This window comes from Periophthalmus magnuspinnatus, chromosome 11 (genome assembly GCF_009829125.3).
Source record: "Periophthalmus magnuspinnatus isolate fPerMag1 chromosome 11, fPerMag1.2.pri, whole genome shotgun sequence".
Classification (NCBI taxonomy): domain Eukaryota; kingdom Metazoa; phylum Chordata; class Actinopteri; order Gobiiformes; family Gobiidae; genus Periophthalmus; species Periophthalmus magnuspinnatus.
This window is the reverse complement of record NC_047136.2, coordinates 11,691,136-11,704,016: the sequence shown is the minus strand read 5'-3', so window position 1 is coordinate 11,704,016 and position 12,881 is coordinate 11,691,136. Positions and strand designations below refer to the sequence as shown.

The 12,881-nt window shown below is 37.7% G+C and overlaps 1 protein-coding gene across 2 annotated transcripts in view; it reads right to left on the bottom strand.

Annotated features, from left to right (window-relative positions):
- Window positions 1–11,033, bottom strand: part of celf3a (cugbp, Elav-like family member 3a) — a 55,081-nt gene extending 44,048 nt beyond the window's left edge. For both annotated transcript variants that reach the window (XM_033975203.2, XM_033975204.2), the window contains exons 1-3: window positions 10,627–11,033; window positions 7,981–8,133; window positions 4,142–4,224 (exon numbers count right to left, since the gene is read on the bottom strand). In XM_033975203.2, the coding sequence (XP_033831094.1) occupies window positions 4,142–4,224; window positions 7,981–8,125 (228 nt within the window). In that variant the 5' untranslated portion in view covers window positions 8,126–8,133; window positions 10,627–11,033. The remainder of the gene's footprint in view (window positions 1–4,141; window positions 4,225–7,980; window positions 8,134–10,626) is intronic.
- Between the last annotated feature and the right edge of the window lie 1,848 nt (window positions 11,034–12,881).

The following is a 12,881-nucleotide window of genomic DNA, read 5'->3' as shown; positions in this document are numbered from 1 at the left end:
TAACTAGAATCATTTGGGTAATTTCAGCCCGGGAACTTCGAATCTGTATTGAAAAAAGGTTAAAAGTAGCTCTTAACTGATAATAAAGGATTACTCAAACATGTGTTAATGAAACAAAATGCAACATCAGAAATGTTTTTGATGAGTCAGTTTTGCATAATATAGGACCTTTTAAGTTGTCATATTAGCTGACTATCTTCCACAAAAACTTCAAAATATTCCAAAGCAACACTTTTTAAATATAGACAGCATACATGATATTATAATTTTGGATATCTCCATAACAAAAATACTAATATAATTCACTTACACATAGTAGGAAACTAGTAGCGGCAAAGAAAACCTGTAAACTATTTTGTATTGTAGACTCAAGTTTGGTATTTTGTTAAGTCCAATAATAACAGGATAACTTGGACAGAAAGACGCTGCCAGCCTCTATCTCACTTCTCTGCCAGTGCGAATTATTACAGATCCCTCCATCCCCCCTCTCTCCCCCCATCCCATCACATTCACACTCCTCTTCCTCCTCTCACTCTTTATATACTCTATACTCAGCCTGAGATGGGCTTTTTACCTGTTCAATACAACACAAGGGCCACGGAGCCACTTGGAGACTGCCATCTGCTCAACCCTTTCATTATTCCTGGTCATTGTTGTATTGGGATGAATTGGGAATAAGAAGGAGAACAAAAAGGAGAGATCGAGGCTGGCACTTAAGGATGCACTATATATGTATAAAAAGCATTGGTAGTCAACAGAGTACATGCAAAAATATATATTAAACTAAAATAAAACGCTTGTATAGTTATAATGTTAAACTGACTGAAAAATAAAACTGACAGGATTAAAAAGTGTTTAGCGGTCCTGCCAAATCCTGGTGAAGTCTTGGTTTAGTCCTTCTTCAGACCTGTTTTTATCTGGTTTATCATTAGTTTAGTCTTAGATAATACCTTGTTTGGACTGGGTCTGGATTAGTCACGGTTTCGTGTTGCTTTTGTCCTGGTTTGGATCAGGTTTGGTCTTTGGTGCAGTAAAGCAGTAAGAGACTGTTTTTAAGCAACATCATTTCCTCTGCAAATAAAACTATGCAATATCTTGTGACAAAAATACATTTAACTGAAGATTTTTACTCATTCTAAGCATTAGCTATACATGATTTTCAATTCTAAAGAAAAGACTTAATACTTAAACATGTTTAATAATACCATGTTCCAGTTTTGTCCTATTTATGTCATTTCTTTCAGTATCGGTACTTATTCTAATTTTGATACTAGCATTGATTTGTACATGAGTATCAATACTTTTGACAACCCTCATCCTCGTTTAGCCCTGCTTCAGTACCAGTTTCATGCTTACCATCTGCACTCCATTTCTTTATTCTTACCCATTCTATTATTAAGATATAAATACAGGGGGGAAAGTAGAGGTAGGTATAAGAAAATGTAAGAAAAGATAATAGATTGACACTTACACTTTGCACAAATGTATTTTTAAAAAGTGTTAACGACATGTTCCTCGTCCCTACTTGGAGCTCCCAGCGCTGCGGTCTAATTGCTTTATTTCTTTCCGAGATGCCAAAGTTAATTATACTTTGGCTTTTGCAGGTGCTATTATCTGACAATTACTCCACAGCTGGTCATGAGGAGGGGATGGTGCGAAGCTTATCCTATGGGGCGTGCTGGAAGCCTAATAAGATGCTTTTTTGTCACTTTTGGGCCTTAAAAGTGGGAGGAGTCTAGCGTGTACGACCCCTCATGGACAGACTTAGTTTGGGACAGCCTGGGAGAAGGGGTAGGGGAGGGAATAGTAAAGTTAATAGCAGGGGATTTAAGCTAAAGGGCGGCGAGCTTTACTGATTCCCCTTGAGAGGTCGCAAAGGTCAGCCTACTGTCACGCTAACAATGAGATTTCCCATTGTCTCAGGACTAGTACCAGGCTCCATAAGCAAATAGTCACCCCCCTTCCATTAACCCCCATAGCGGAGGCAGGTGCACCGGCCGTCCTGCTGGTACCTACCATTATTATCTCGAATTCACAGATAACAGCTAGAAATAATGGTATGGGTATCACAGGGACACATGCAGTAATGTTAATGTGAAGTGTAGGATTTGGACTATTTGAGAATTTGAAATTTGAATAAAATAAATTAGATTGCAACAGATTGAAAGATTAAAAAAAAAAAAGTCCTTAATTTCAGACTACGCTTATTTAAATAGAAAAGCTACACAAAAAATGAATAAAAAACTATATGGTGCTGAGTTAAAGATACGCCATGTAAATTTCTAGAGGTGGTACATCAAATGCATGATTCCAAATGAATGAGTCCAAATTCCATAGAAACAGGAAGTGAAAACCACATGTTGAAATATTCTCATTCTATATTTTTTTCAGTGCAATGAACAATGAAATGAAAAAAACAAAACATGCTTTTATTTCAGGCCTTTTTTGGTTAAAAGTTACATACTGTGGCATTAAGTTTGCTTGACAATGCCATCCTCTGCATATGTAATATACAAGGAACTGGGAGGATGGCACTGGCGGGCAAGCATTAAGTGTTGTTCTGGTCATAAACATAATGTCAAATACAATCTATCGATCTATCTATCTACCCACCCATCCATCTATCCATCCAACCATCTATCTATATTGTATGAATATATCTAATAGATTCTCATAAGTTCCATTTCCTGCTCTTCCCTATACTACTTTGTATTCAAATGCAGTTTAGTCTTGTCTTTTGGGATTAAAAAAAAGCGAAGTGAATGATAGATTTCCACCAAAATAACCCAAAGGGAACAGGGGCAGCAGCGTGTTTGTGAAAAGAGGAAGCAGAGCACACAGTGTCTTAGTAATTCTGGTCGCCTTGTCTCACATATACCATAGGCTTATATTATATAGACGCGCCTGTCACGTCACATTTCGCTCTGGAAATGTCATTTGGCACCACACCTGCTGCCTGGCTATGCTAATAAAGCCAGGTTTAACTTTGATTAGGATTCAGAGGAGCAAGGGAAGCTAACATCACAGGAAAACAGGCTGGCAAAGTCTATCCAGCTCCAACTATCCAGCCGTTTGTCTGTTTAGACTCGTGACATGTAGCGCTATGACTCATGGGTAAACGGGATGAATATGTCTGGATGCATCACATATGAAACATGAGGGAGAAAGACAGAGAGAGAGACGAGAGGGGGAAGAAAGAGAGACAGTGAGAAAGAGAGAGAGAGAGGGAGGAAATGAGAGAGAAGAAGACAAGAGAGGGGAAGGGAGAAAGAGAGAGACACGGAGGGAAATAGGAAGGGATAGAGAGAAGCAAAGAGAGGGGGAGAAACAGAGAGAGAGGGGGGAGGAGATAGAGAAAGAGAGAGGGGATGGGAAAGAGGACAGATAGAGCGAGTGAAAGAGAAGAGGAGAGAGAGAAAGAGAGACTGACCTTTATAAGAGCATGTATCGGCTAAGGGGGAGTCAGGCCTGCATGTCAAACCCAGTTAGTTTTACCGTGCCACTGTGAATGTGTGTGGGGGGCATTCAGAAAACAATAGCATAAACTTGTGCTTAGAAGACCATTTGGATAAAAGATTATGCAGTATAATCTTTATTGGTGCAAAACTGTAAACACATTACTGACCTGCTGTTATTTTTTCATATCAACTTACTGTCCAGTGAAAATGCAAAGTCGTGCCAATGAACATAAAAACAGCATCCACAAAACAGAGCTGGAATTGAACTGCAAACTCACAGGATAATAATCACCTTACTATATAACCTCCTTCCTAATGTGACAATACTTTTCCTCACATTACGTTTGCGATTTTTGATTAAATTGCATTTCCTTTTACTGAAAACAAATGAAAATGGCTTCCTATTTTAACTATCTGAACATCAACAATCCATACTTTTAGTCATTTAAGACCAAGATGTTTGGTCTTAAAAATAAAGATGAAATGGCTGAATTAATTGCACATCCCCTCCCGGAGCTTCAAATAAAATTACAATAAGTCTGAATAAGGCAAACTAGTACAATGTAAAGAGGGGAACAGTTAAACAAACAGTAAATTATATGCAAGAATGATGGTTGTGATTAAAATGCATTGCCCTATTTCCCATAGCTTTATATTTGAATAAGTTAAAACAACACACTTACCCCCGGTAGTGTCTTTTGCTCGTGCAATGCATTCTGGGCTTTGAGAGCAGACTCACGTGCACAGTATGTCAGGAAGGCACATCCTGGAGGCAAAGAGAGGATTAGACAAATAAATAATGTTTTTGGAGGGGGGTGGGGGGGGGTTTCAGTTGTATTTCTGGTTGTTTTAGTGTCATGTTGTGGCAGACGGCCTGTGGGCAGAGACACATGGAGCTCAGGGTTTAGAGCATCTATGAATAATCAATTAGTCACAAGTATTTGGGCAATTAAAATGGTTTTAGGGAGATTTATTTGGGGGAAACATTTGGGTATTGTTAAATGTTGCTGTATGTTTATGTGTTTCAGTGCTGTTTGCATATAAGTCATAGATCGGGTAGCATTTTTGGCATGACAACATTTATGTACAATAAATTAAAATCATAATACTGTTAATACTAGGGCTGCAAAATATATTTTAATCGCAGTTTGAGTTGGCACAATAATCAAATCACAAAGACTGCAGTTGTTTAAGTATTAGACTGTCCACTGCAGGCAACAAAATGTCATTTATTTGTATTGAAAAATCCTGCTAAACCTTCACTCAAACATGTCTGAAATGCACTGGATTATTCTATTAGTTTAGCAGTTCTTATGTCAGTCTTTTCTCAAATGTTAATGCTCTAGGAAATGTGAACAAAATCTTGCTTAAAAAAAACAAATGGCTAATCTAATCATAAAATTGTCCTGCCCTGTTACTGTTTTGGGTTTAACCTACTTTGGTAATATTTCCTACCACAAAAGAGTAAAATCCATAGGGCCAGTATAGAAAAAAACGTTCATTTCTACATGTACGTTTCTTCCTATGACAAACGTGGTGAGTCACTCAGACATAAAGCTCAAGGGCTAAAGGCTGCCCACTCCTTTAGTGCAATAATCCTCTGACAATACATCTGAACTTAGCAAGATTACTCAGAAAAGTAATAAGCAAAAAGACAGATATCGTTAGAAGTTCAAATCATGTAACCTCTTTGTGAAGAAAAGCTGAAAAAATGATCTTTTATAAGAACCTATGGGCTGGGATGTTGTAATTAATGTAATAACACACTGGAACTATGGTTGTCAAATAAAAAACAAAACAAAAACAACACCCAGATATTAATCAACACTGAATTATTCAAACTAGATTAGAGACTTGACTAGATTTGAGCTGGAATTGATACTGAAAAAATCTGTGCCTTTTCTGAATAGTTTTAGAATAGTTTTGACCTTTATTAGAACTAAAGATAACAGTAATTTTGAACAAATGGCTAGAAATTGTGTGCTGAAAATGATCTCCTTTCGTGGTGGTACTGAGCTTATGCCTTAGAAACAAAATCAAGTTGACATTTTTGCATTGTAACGCAAATTTTGCATTAATTGTATTTTTGGTGTTGGTGAATTAGATGTATACATGTTTGAGAGAAAGTATAATGTCTATCCTTGTCCCTAAAGATAACATAATTTGATTGGTTGAAGCATTTAGTTGAACTGTCACGTTATTGAAATCTTATACTTCTGAGTTTTACAAATTAAAATGTTATAGAAGCCCCCCACTTTTAATCAAGCTTTCATACTTTGACCCTGTCTGTGAAACCAAACCAATATCATCCACTGAATGTCATTAGGAGAAGGCTGCTCAGAGACAGGCAGTCACAATGAGTATTTAACATGGGCCAAATGTATGCAGATCCACATAATAGAAAAAGGCTTTCATTAACCTTTTAGGCCCGCTCCAATCATGAATATGTAAATATATGCAGAATAGGTGTTATAGGTGCAGACCGACTGGTACCACCTGGCCTATACGTCCCTCGAATGGATAGCTCTTTTTCATAGGTTTACAATAGCTTTTGTTTTCTAGGCTCAGATCTTCATTAGCAGTGGCAGCCTAATGCCAGCTTTAGTTCATCTATCAGACGAGCTGCTAAATACATCGGATCTGTGTGTATAAGGATATCTGCATAGTGCTCTCCTCATCTTATGGCACTATAAAAGTGATGGATCTCTCAGTGCTCACCAAATACGAGTAGAATCATTAAGAACACATGCTATGTCGTTGTAAGGTAGTTAAAAGTGAGAGCACCGTTCAATGACTGTATATAACTATTATTTACCTCAAATTACATTTCATGAGGTTTGTCTGTTTAAATACATGCAAATACCTATATGCAACACGTGAGAGCTTGATGCATGCCTTCTCACTGAAATAGCCTTTTGTATTATGCAGTGGTTCTCTGACGGCACAGTAACTTTCCCACCACCCTTATGGCATTAGAAGCATACATTTACTAAAACATTAATGATTGCAGAGTTGTACAATCAATAAATATTGTGCATTTAATTTTATATATTGATGTAAATATTCCCAAACAGTTTTTTTCTCCACTGACTACTGAGGTTAGTGGCTAGGAAGCAAAGAAAGAATGGTATATATTAAAAAAGGAATCCCTTAGACAAGTGTTTCTAAATTAATCATCAAATGCACTGCTTCCTATGAAGACAATTACATAAAGGATGTGAAGTGCATTTTCCATTGGTTAATACAGAGCTAGTAGCATCTGAAAGAACAATATAGCACCAGACAGTCTATAGTTAAGTGACTTTGCTGTACAAAACTTTGCATTTTTGTTGTTCAAATATTTAAATTGGCCTATTCATTAAGAGTAGTTGCATCAAGATAACCACATTGTAACAGCCACCAAGAAAACTACAAATAAGGTTAAGGTTTTCTATATTGCCCTTGAAGGGAAATTGATAAATAATGAATTAACCAAGCATCTAATCCATAATTAAATATCATATTCCAAACCTTTCTATTGACTAATTACCTGTAAAAGTAAGTAAACTATACATCCTCTTGTTTATATGGCTCGTGAGGAAACAACAATGGCTTCAGTTTGAAGTGTTGGGCATTAAATGTGTCGTAATAATGGAGGGATATGTGAGATAACAGACGTGATTGAATTTCTTTTGCAGCCCAGCTATGATACGCAGAGGGTTTTTGTGTCATAAATGTTTTCTCTAAAGGGACCAGGGCTAGCTTCACTCGTGTGTTTACTGGAAATCTAAGCCAGCTGCAGGGCACACTGGGGTATCAGGCCAGCAGAGCCACTATCATCTCAAAGCATAATAAATAAATACTAAATGAAACTTTATCTTTTTTCCATTTTGGCTCTAGATGTATCAAATTTGGTGCAAAGCCTCTGTACTAAGATATGAAAAGCCAGTATGTATGAATAGATGCACAATTTCACACTATATAACTTTTCTTGTGGAGGTTTCATCACCTGCTTTTCTCTATCAGGATGTTATAGCTTTGCCTGGAATTTTCCACAGTATAGCATTAAAGTTATGAATCTCCATGGAGACAAAGCAGCAAAAATGGCTGGTTAGATCTGTGAAGAGGTAACGCTGCTCATAGTAAGAATGCATGTTTTCCAAAGCAATAAAAAAAAAAAACTTGTAATTGAACAAATACAAAGTAGATGAGTTTAATGCCAAACTGTGGAACGTTCCAGTTAAAAAAAAAACAACAAAAAAAAACAACATCACACACATCTGGCAAGAGTCATGCTTTTGTACATGATTAATATGGATATCTTTTCCCCAGTAATTCCAGTAAAAAAAAAAAAAAAAGGTTCAAGACATTTTGTACTATTTTGTCACATGAGAATAACACAGTCACCTGCAGATTTCATAAACCAGATTTCATTTCATCATTAGATTGTGTTGTTAACACTGTACTGACTGAAAGCACATTAATTTGCTTTACATGCTACATAAACACACTATCCCCCATCATGCAAGTCGATGGAGCGTACCTTTGTGCATGCCGGTGTACTTGTCCTTGATGACTGTCAGCTCGTAGATCTTCCCAAACTGCTCAAAGATGGGCTTCAGGTCCTTCTCCTCCAGGTTTCGGGGGATTTGCCCGATGAAGAGCTTGATTGCGTCAGGCTCCTTCATTGGGAAGTCTGTAACGAAGGAGGGAGGGAAGGAGAGTTAGGGAGCGTAAGAAAATAGGGCAAAATATTTCAAACGTATCGTAATAGTAGTGATTTTGGTAAGTACGGTGGAACAAACTACATGACAATAATAAAATATAAGGGAATTAGGGCTGCACAAGATGAGGAAAAATATGACCGTGGATATGGATAACTCTGTTGACTATTACTTTGACAGTGAAATGGTTAAACATAAAAGTGAGTCAAAATGCAAACTTAACCAGTACCACTTTAAATAACTACACCTTAATTAGTCCTGATAAAGCATAAACAAAAAATATTAAAATGAAAATTAATATGCTTCTAACTCCTAACGCCTTAAGTAGTACTAAGCCTGACTCATTCTTAATAAACTATTTGTTCATTATGAATTAAGTCTTTGCTCATGCGCCATTGAGGCTAAATTCAGGTACAGTTATTATAAAGGGGTACCAAATATTTCTGTATCCTAATAGTATAATGATAAACATATCGCATATTACAATAATAAACACATAAGGACATCAGGGCAGCACAATATAAGAAGGACAATGTGATCATTTTTCAATATTGCTTTAACAATAAATCGGTTACTCATTAAAGTGTGTCAAAATGCAAACTTAACAAAGACCAAACCAGGGGTGAAACCAGGACTAAAAAGAGGAAATCATGAGTAAAACTGAACTTTTTGACTATTATACTCCAAACAGATTTACAAGAAACAAAATCTCAAGTGATATTTGTTTACTTGGGATACGGTTACATGGTGCACTGTTCTACATTGATATTGCATGTTTTTCTCATATCACGCAGCCTGGAGGAGGGACACAGTGATTTGGACGCGGTGTGGAGGAGCAGACAGGAGCCTGCGGGTCTGACTTCACACCACACAGGAGGTGAGAACAGGAGGCCGAGCGGGGAGGTGCCGAATCAGATTGCAAGAGATTTTAGAACATGAAAAATACAGAAGTTTAAAAATGACCCATGTCGACTACTAACAAGGTCGGAATGTAGTGTTGACAGTTTTAATGACCATCTATATAACAGGACCAATCAAAATACATATGTACAACACCCAAATATTACCTTTACATCTGGCTTTTTCCACACAGCACAATGTCAAAGGATGCAGAGCAAACCACAATGAGTCAACAAGTCTTTTTATAGCATAACGTTGCTCATTGGTCAAGGGATTTGACAGGTAAAACTATCATTTCAAATTCAAATAGAGCTCTGTACGGTGTAAATCTTCATGCTAATTTGTTTAGATGTGGATGATGATCAACCCAAGTCATCAAGGCCCATCTGACAATACTATTCAAATCAAATGGACGAAAAGGCAATATTACATTTCGTTATGTTGCATGGACAAACAGTAGCGTACCATAAGGACAGTTATGATCTCCCATGCAATCTCTACTGGGCATTACACAGCTAGCAGCATCTGGAAACACTCTGAGCACAACAGGTCTTTACCACAGTAGCACAAAGACTGCAAATAGTCATCTAATTTCGCTGTAGAAAACACATTTTCATAGTTCACGTATAGACTATATGTTTAAATCGCCCCACTCAGAATTATCAACAAGGCCAAAACACACAAAAACTACCTGGCAGATAATATGCAACTCATTGTTACATAATTAACTAAAAGAAATAAAACATTTAACTTAGCATAAATATTTAATTTTCATTCGCAGGCTATAAATACTGCCTTTGCCATTATAATGTAGCTTCCATAGCCTTGAAATCGTTTTACAAGTCATTTTAGAGATTAAAAAACCCGCTTACTTAAAAAAAAAAACGTATCTTAAAGTCAATCAAATAGACCTTTGTATTAGCGTTTTACTTGACATATGAATGAGTAATGCTTTCTATAGAAGAAGTCGTCACATATTGGCTGCTTGTCATCTTTCATTGTACAGTAAAAGATAGGGACTAATGGTTGTGTCAAGGTCTATAAGTGAGGTAGGCTTCTGAGGTCCCAGTGGCGTTGTAATGCAATTCAAAAGCAAGTAGTTTATATGAGACAACAATTATCCTATGTTTTTTCAGGCAAATTTGGCAAGATATAAGTGGAGAGTGGACTTGCCCTTTACAAGTACTGAACTATAGATTAATAAATTGCAAACAAAACATAAATAAAAGCAGGGCAGGTTCAGTTTTTGTGAATAACATTTGCCATTTCATCCAGGGAGGAGTTGAGTGGTCATCCAAACCATTATCTCACTTGATAGAACTAATAGAAATGTGTCAAATGTATGCACAAAAGCAAAGATAATCAGAAAAGACATGTTGAATTCATTTTCCTTGGCATTTAAATCACATCTAGGCCGATCCCCCTCAAATGAAACATGACAGTCATCACAGCTGGAGACCTGCACTCGCTTTGTGACTACAATAACGATGACACAAATACGATTTCGCGCATTCAATCAAAAAATACAGAGGACAAAAAGGGGAATAAATTGCCAAACAACATACCTGTGGTGCTACTCGTGGCGAAGACTTGTAGTACGCCTTTCGTGTGTCTCTCTTCTTTCTTTCCCCACGATTTGATGTAGTTGTCAATTGTCAACGATTCAGTTCATTTGTCTTTAAGATGAGCGCGCCTTTGAATCACAAGTTATAGGCCCCGCGCGTAAAACAACACAATTTACATCCAACGACGGTCCTCTATTCCGTCATGTGCGCTTCCCACTCCCAGTTGCTCCGTATTTTGGCAGTCAAATCTACTCTAAAAATGTTAAACAAACCTCGCTGGTGGGTCTAAAATAGGAGACACGGGAGAAAGAGGGCGATAATTTGGCTTGCCGTGAGAGGACCTTGGGGAATAGGCAGTCTGGTTGTCCCCGCTCCTCTCCGCTCTCTGCTCTGTGTGTTGTGTGCGTCTATAGTGCTTTGACGTCGTAAGCCGGTGTCTCCCTCCCTGTCCATCTCAAAAACCCATCCCTCCCCTGGGTAGGACGAGCCGATGTCTGCAATCAGGGACCGTCGCAAAAGAGCAAGACGGAGGCGCACGATCCAGTCACTGAAATATGTTCTAATGTTCTAATATGTATGGCATTATTTGAAGTGCAAATTAAACGTGTGCATGACCAAATAGATAGGTCATATAACTATTCAAAAAGAGCTGAATATGCATATGCCTTAGCTGATATGGTTGAATTAATTACAAGATCATAACCAAATTTCTGTCATGGATCAGGTAATGTCAGTTGTGTCATCAGACTTAGCATTTAGATCTAGTTTAAATAAGGCTGATGAAGACATAAATTTATTGTATTAACCTATATTTACAGTTTGGAGACTAGTGGTTCATTGCAAATGCAGACTTTACACTGTGTTGACATAAACAGGAATTTTTGGAGCGATGGTGTCTTAGTTCCAGGAGAATAAAGATTACTCAAGCGAGTATTTAATTCAATTCATTTCTGTAAAGCCCGAAATCACAACAGCAGTCGCCTCTTAGGCTTGACCATGAGAATTGATTTAACCAACATAAAGTTAAAAAATCAACAATGAAAGAGAAACAGACAAGCAAGTCATTCGACAGAAAACAAGCAAATGGATAACTGTCCTAGAATATCCCCTCTAAGGAAAAACTAAAAAAAAACTAAAAAAAAAAAAAAAAAAAAAAAAAAAACTAAAACAAACAAACAAACCTGAAAAAACTCTAATAATAATAATTTAAAAAAAACAACTGAGAAAAACACAGCATGAATCACTCAAATACAAGTAATCAAGTGGATTACTGAGAAGAGAAAATAATTTGGGATACAATTACAAATGCTGTTAAAGTCTCTTTTAAGATTCCCCATTTGGTTTATTAATGCCATGATTTTTTTTATAGCCTACAAACAGTGAAATATAGAGGTAAATTGGCGTTAAAAACACATCCACAAAATTTTCCGTTTTTGTAGATAACGACAAATTTTGGGACACTCCCTGGCATCAAAAGATGCAAATCCGCCTTTTGTTCTCCCCGGAGCTGGCCGTGGTGCTGAAACGATCCCAGTCAAACCAGGACCATCGTCTCTACCGACCCCAATCTCCTCTAAAAACCTCCAGAAATCATTCACACGACCCTTTATTGCATTTCTGAGCAAACAGGTGTGACAGGAGTAAAGAGGCACGTCCGCACGCCCTCTGTGAAATCTCGGCAGCATGTAAACAATGACCCCACATGACAGCAGGCAGCACCACGGCGCATGCGCAGGACGACGCACTTCAAAGCAGTCACGATCTGAACCTGGTTGGCTCAAAAAAGAAAGAAAAAAAAAGCAATTCACGACACAGATAGATTAACGTTATATCTCATGTTTGTTGAACCTAGATATTTGGTCACGTGGCGCTCTGACTACAACTTTAATTCCCTTTTTTCCCCAAGCAAACAGCAATGATCGCCGCAACAGCTTAAAGTTAAGACTACCATCTGGCACACGAGTCTCAAATCCCTCAATAACCCAGCCTACCGCCCTCCAGTACCTCTGTGTGTGAGAGCCCACTGTGTACAGGCGTGGCGTGAACACTTTTAACCCCATTTGAAAAGGTTGATCTAGGCCGGTGCATGTTTTCACGTTGCGCGCTCCATAAAACGTGATTTACGCATATGTTCACAATGATCGTGCAGACGCAGACAGCAAAGAACAACGACATCTGGTGACGAGACGTAAATAAAAAATGTGGCGAGTGGTTTAGGCGGTATTGTCTTATTTATGTGACCCAATATTGCAGCC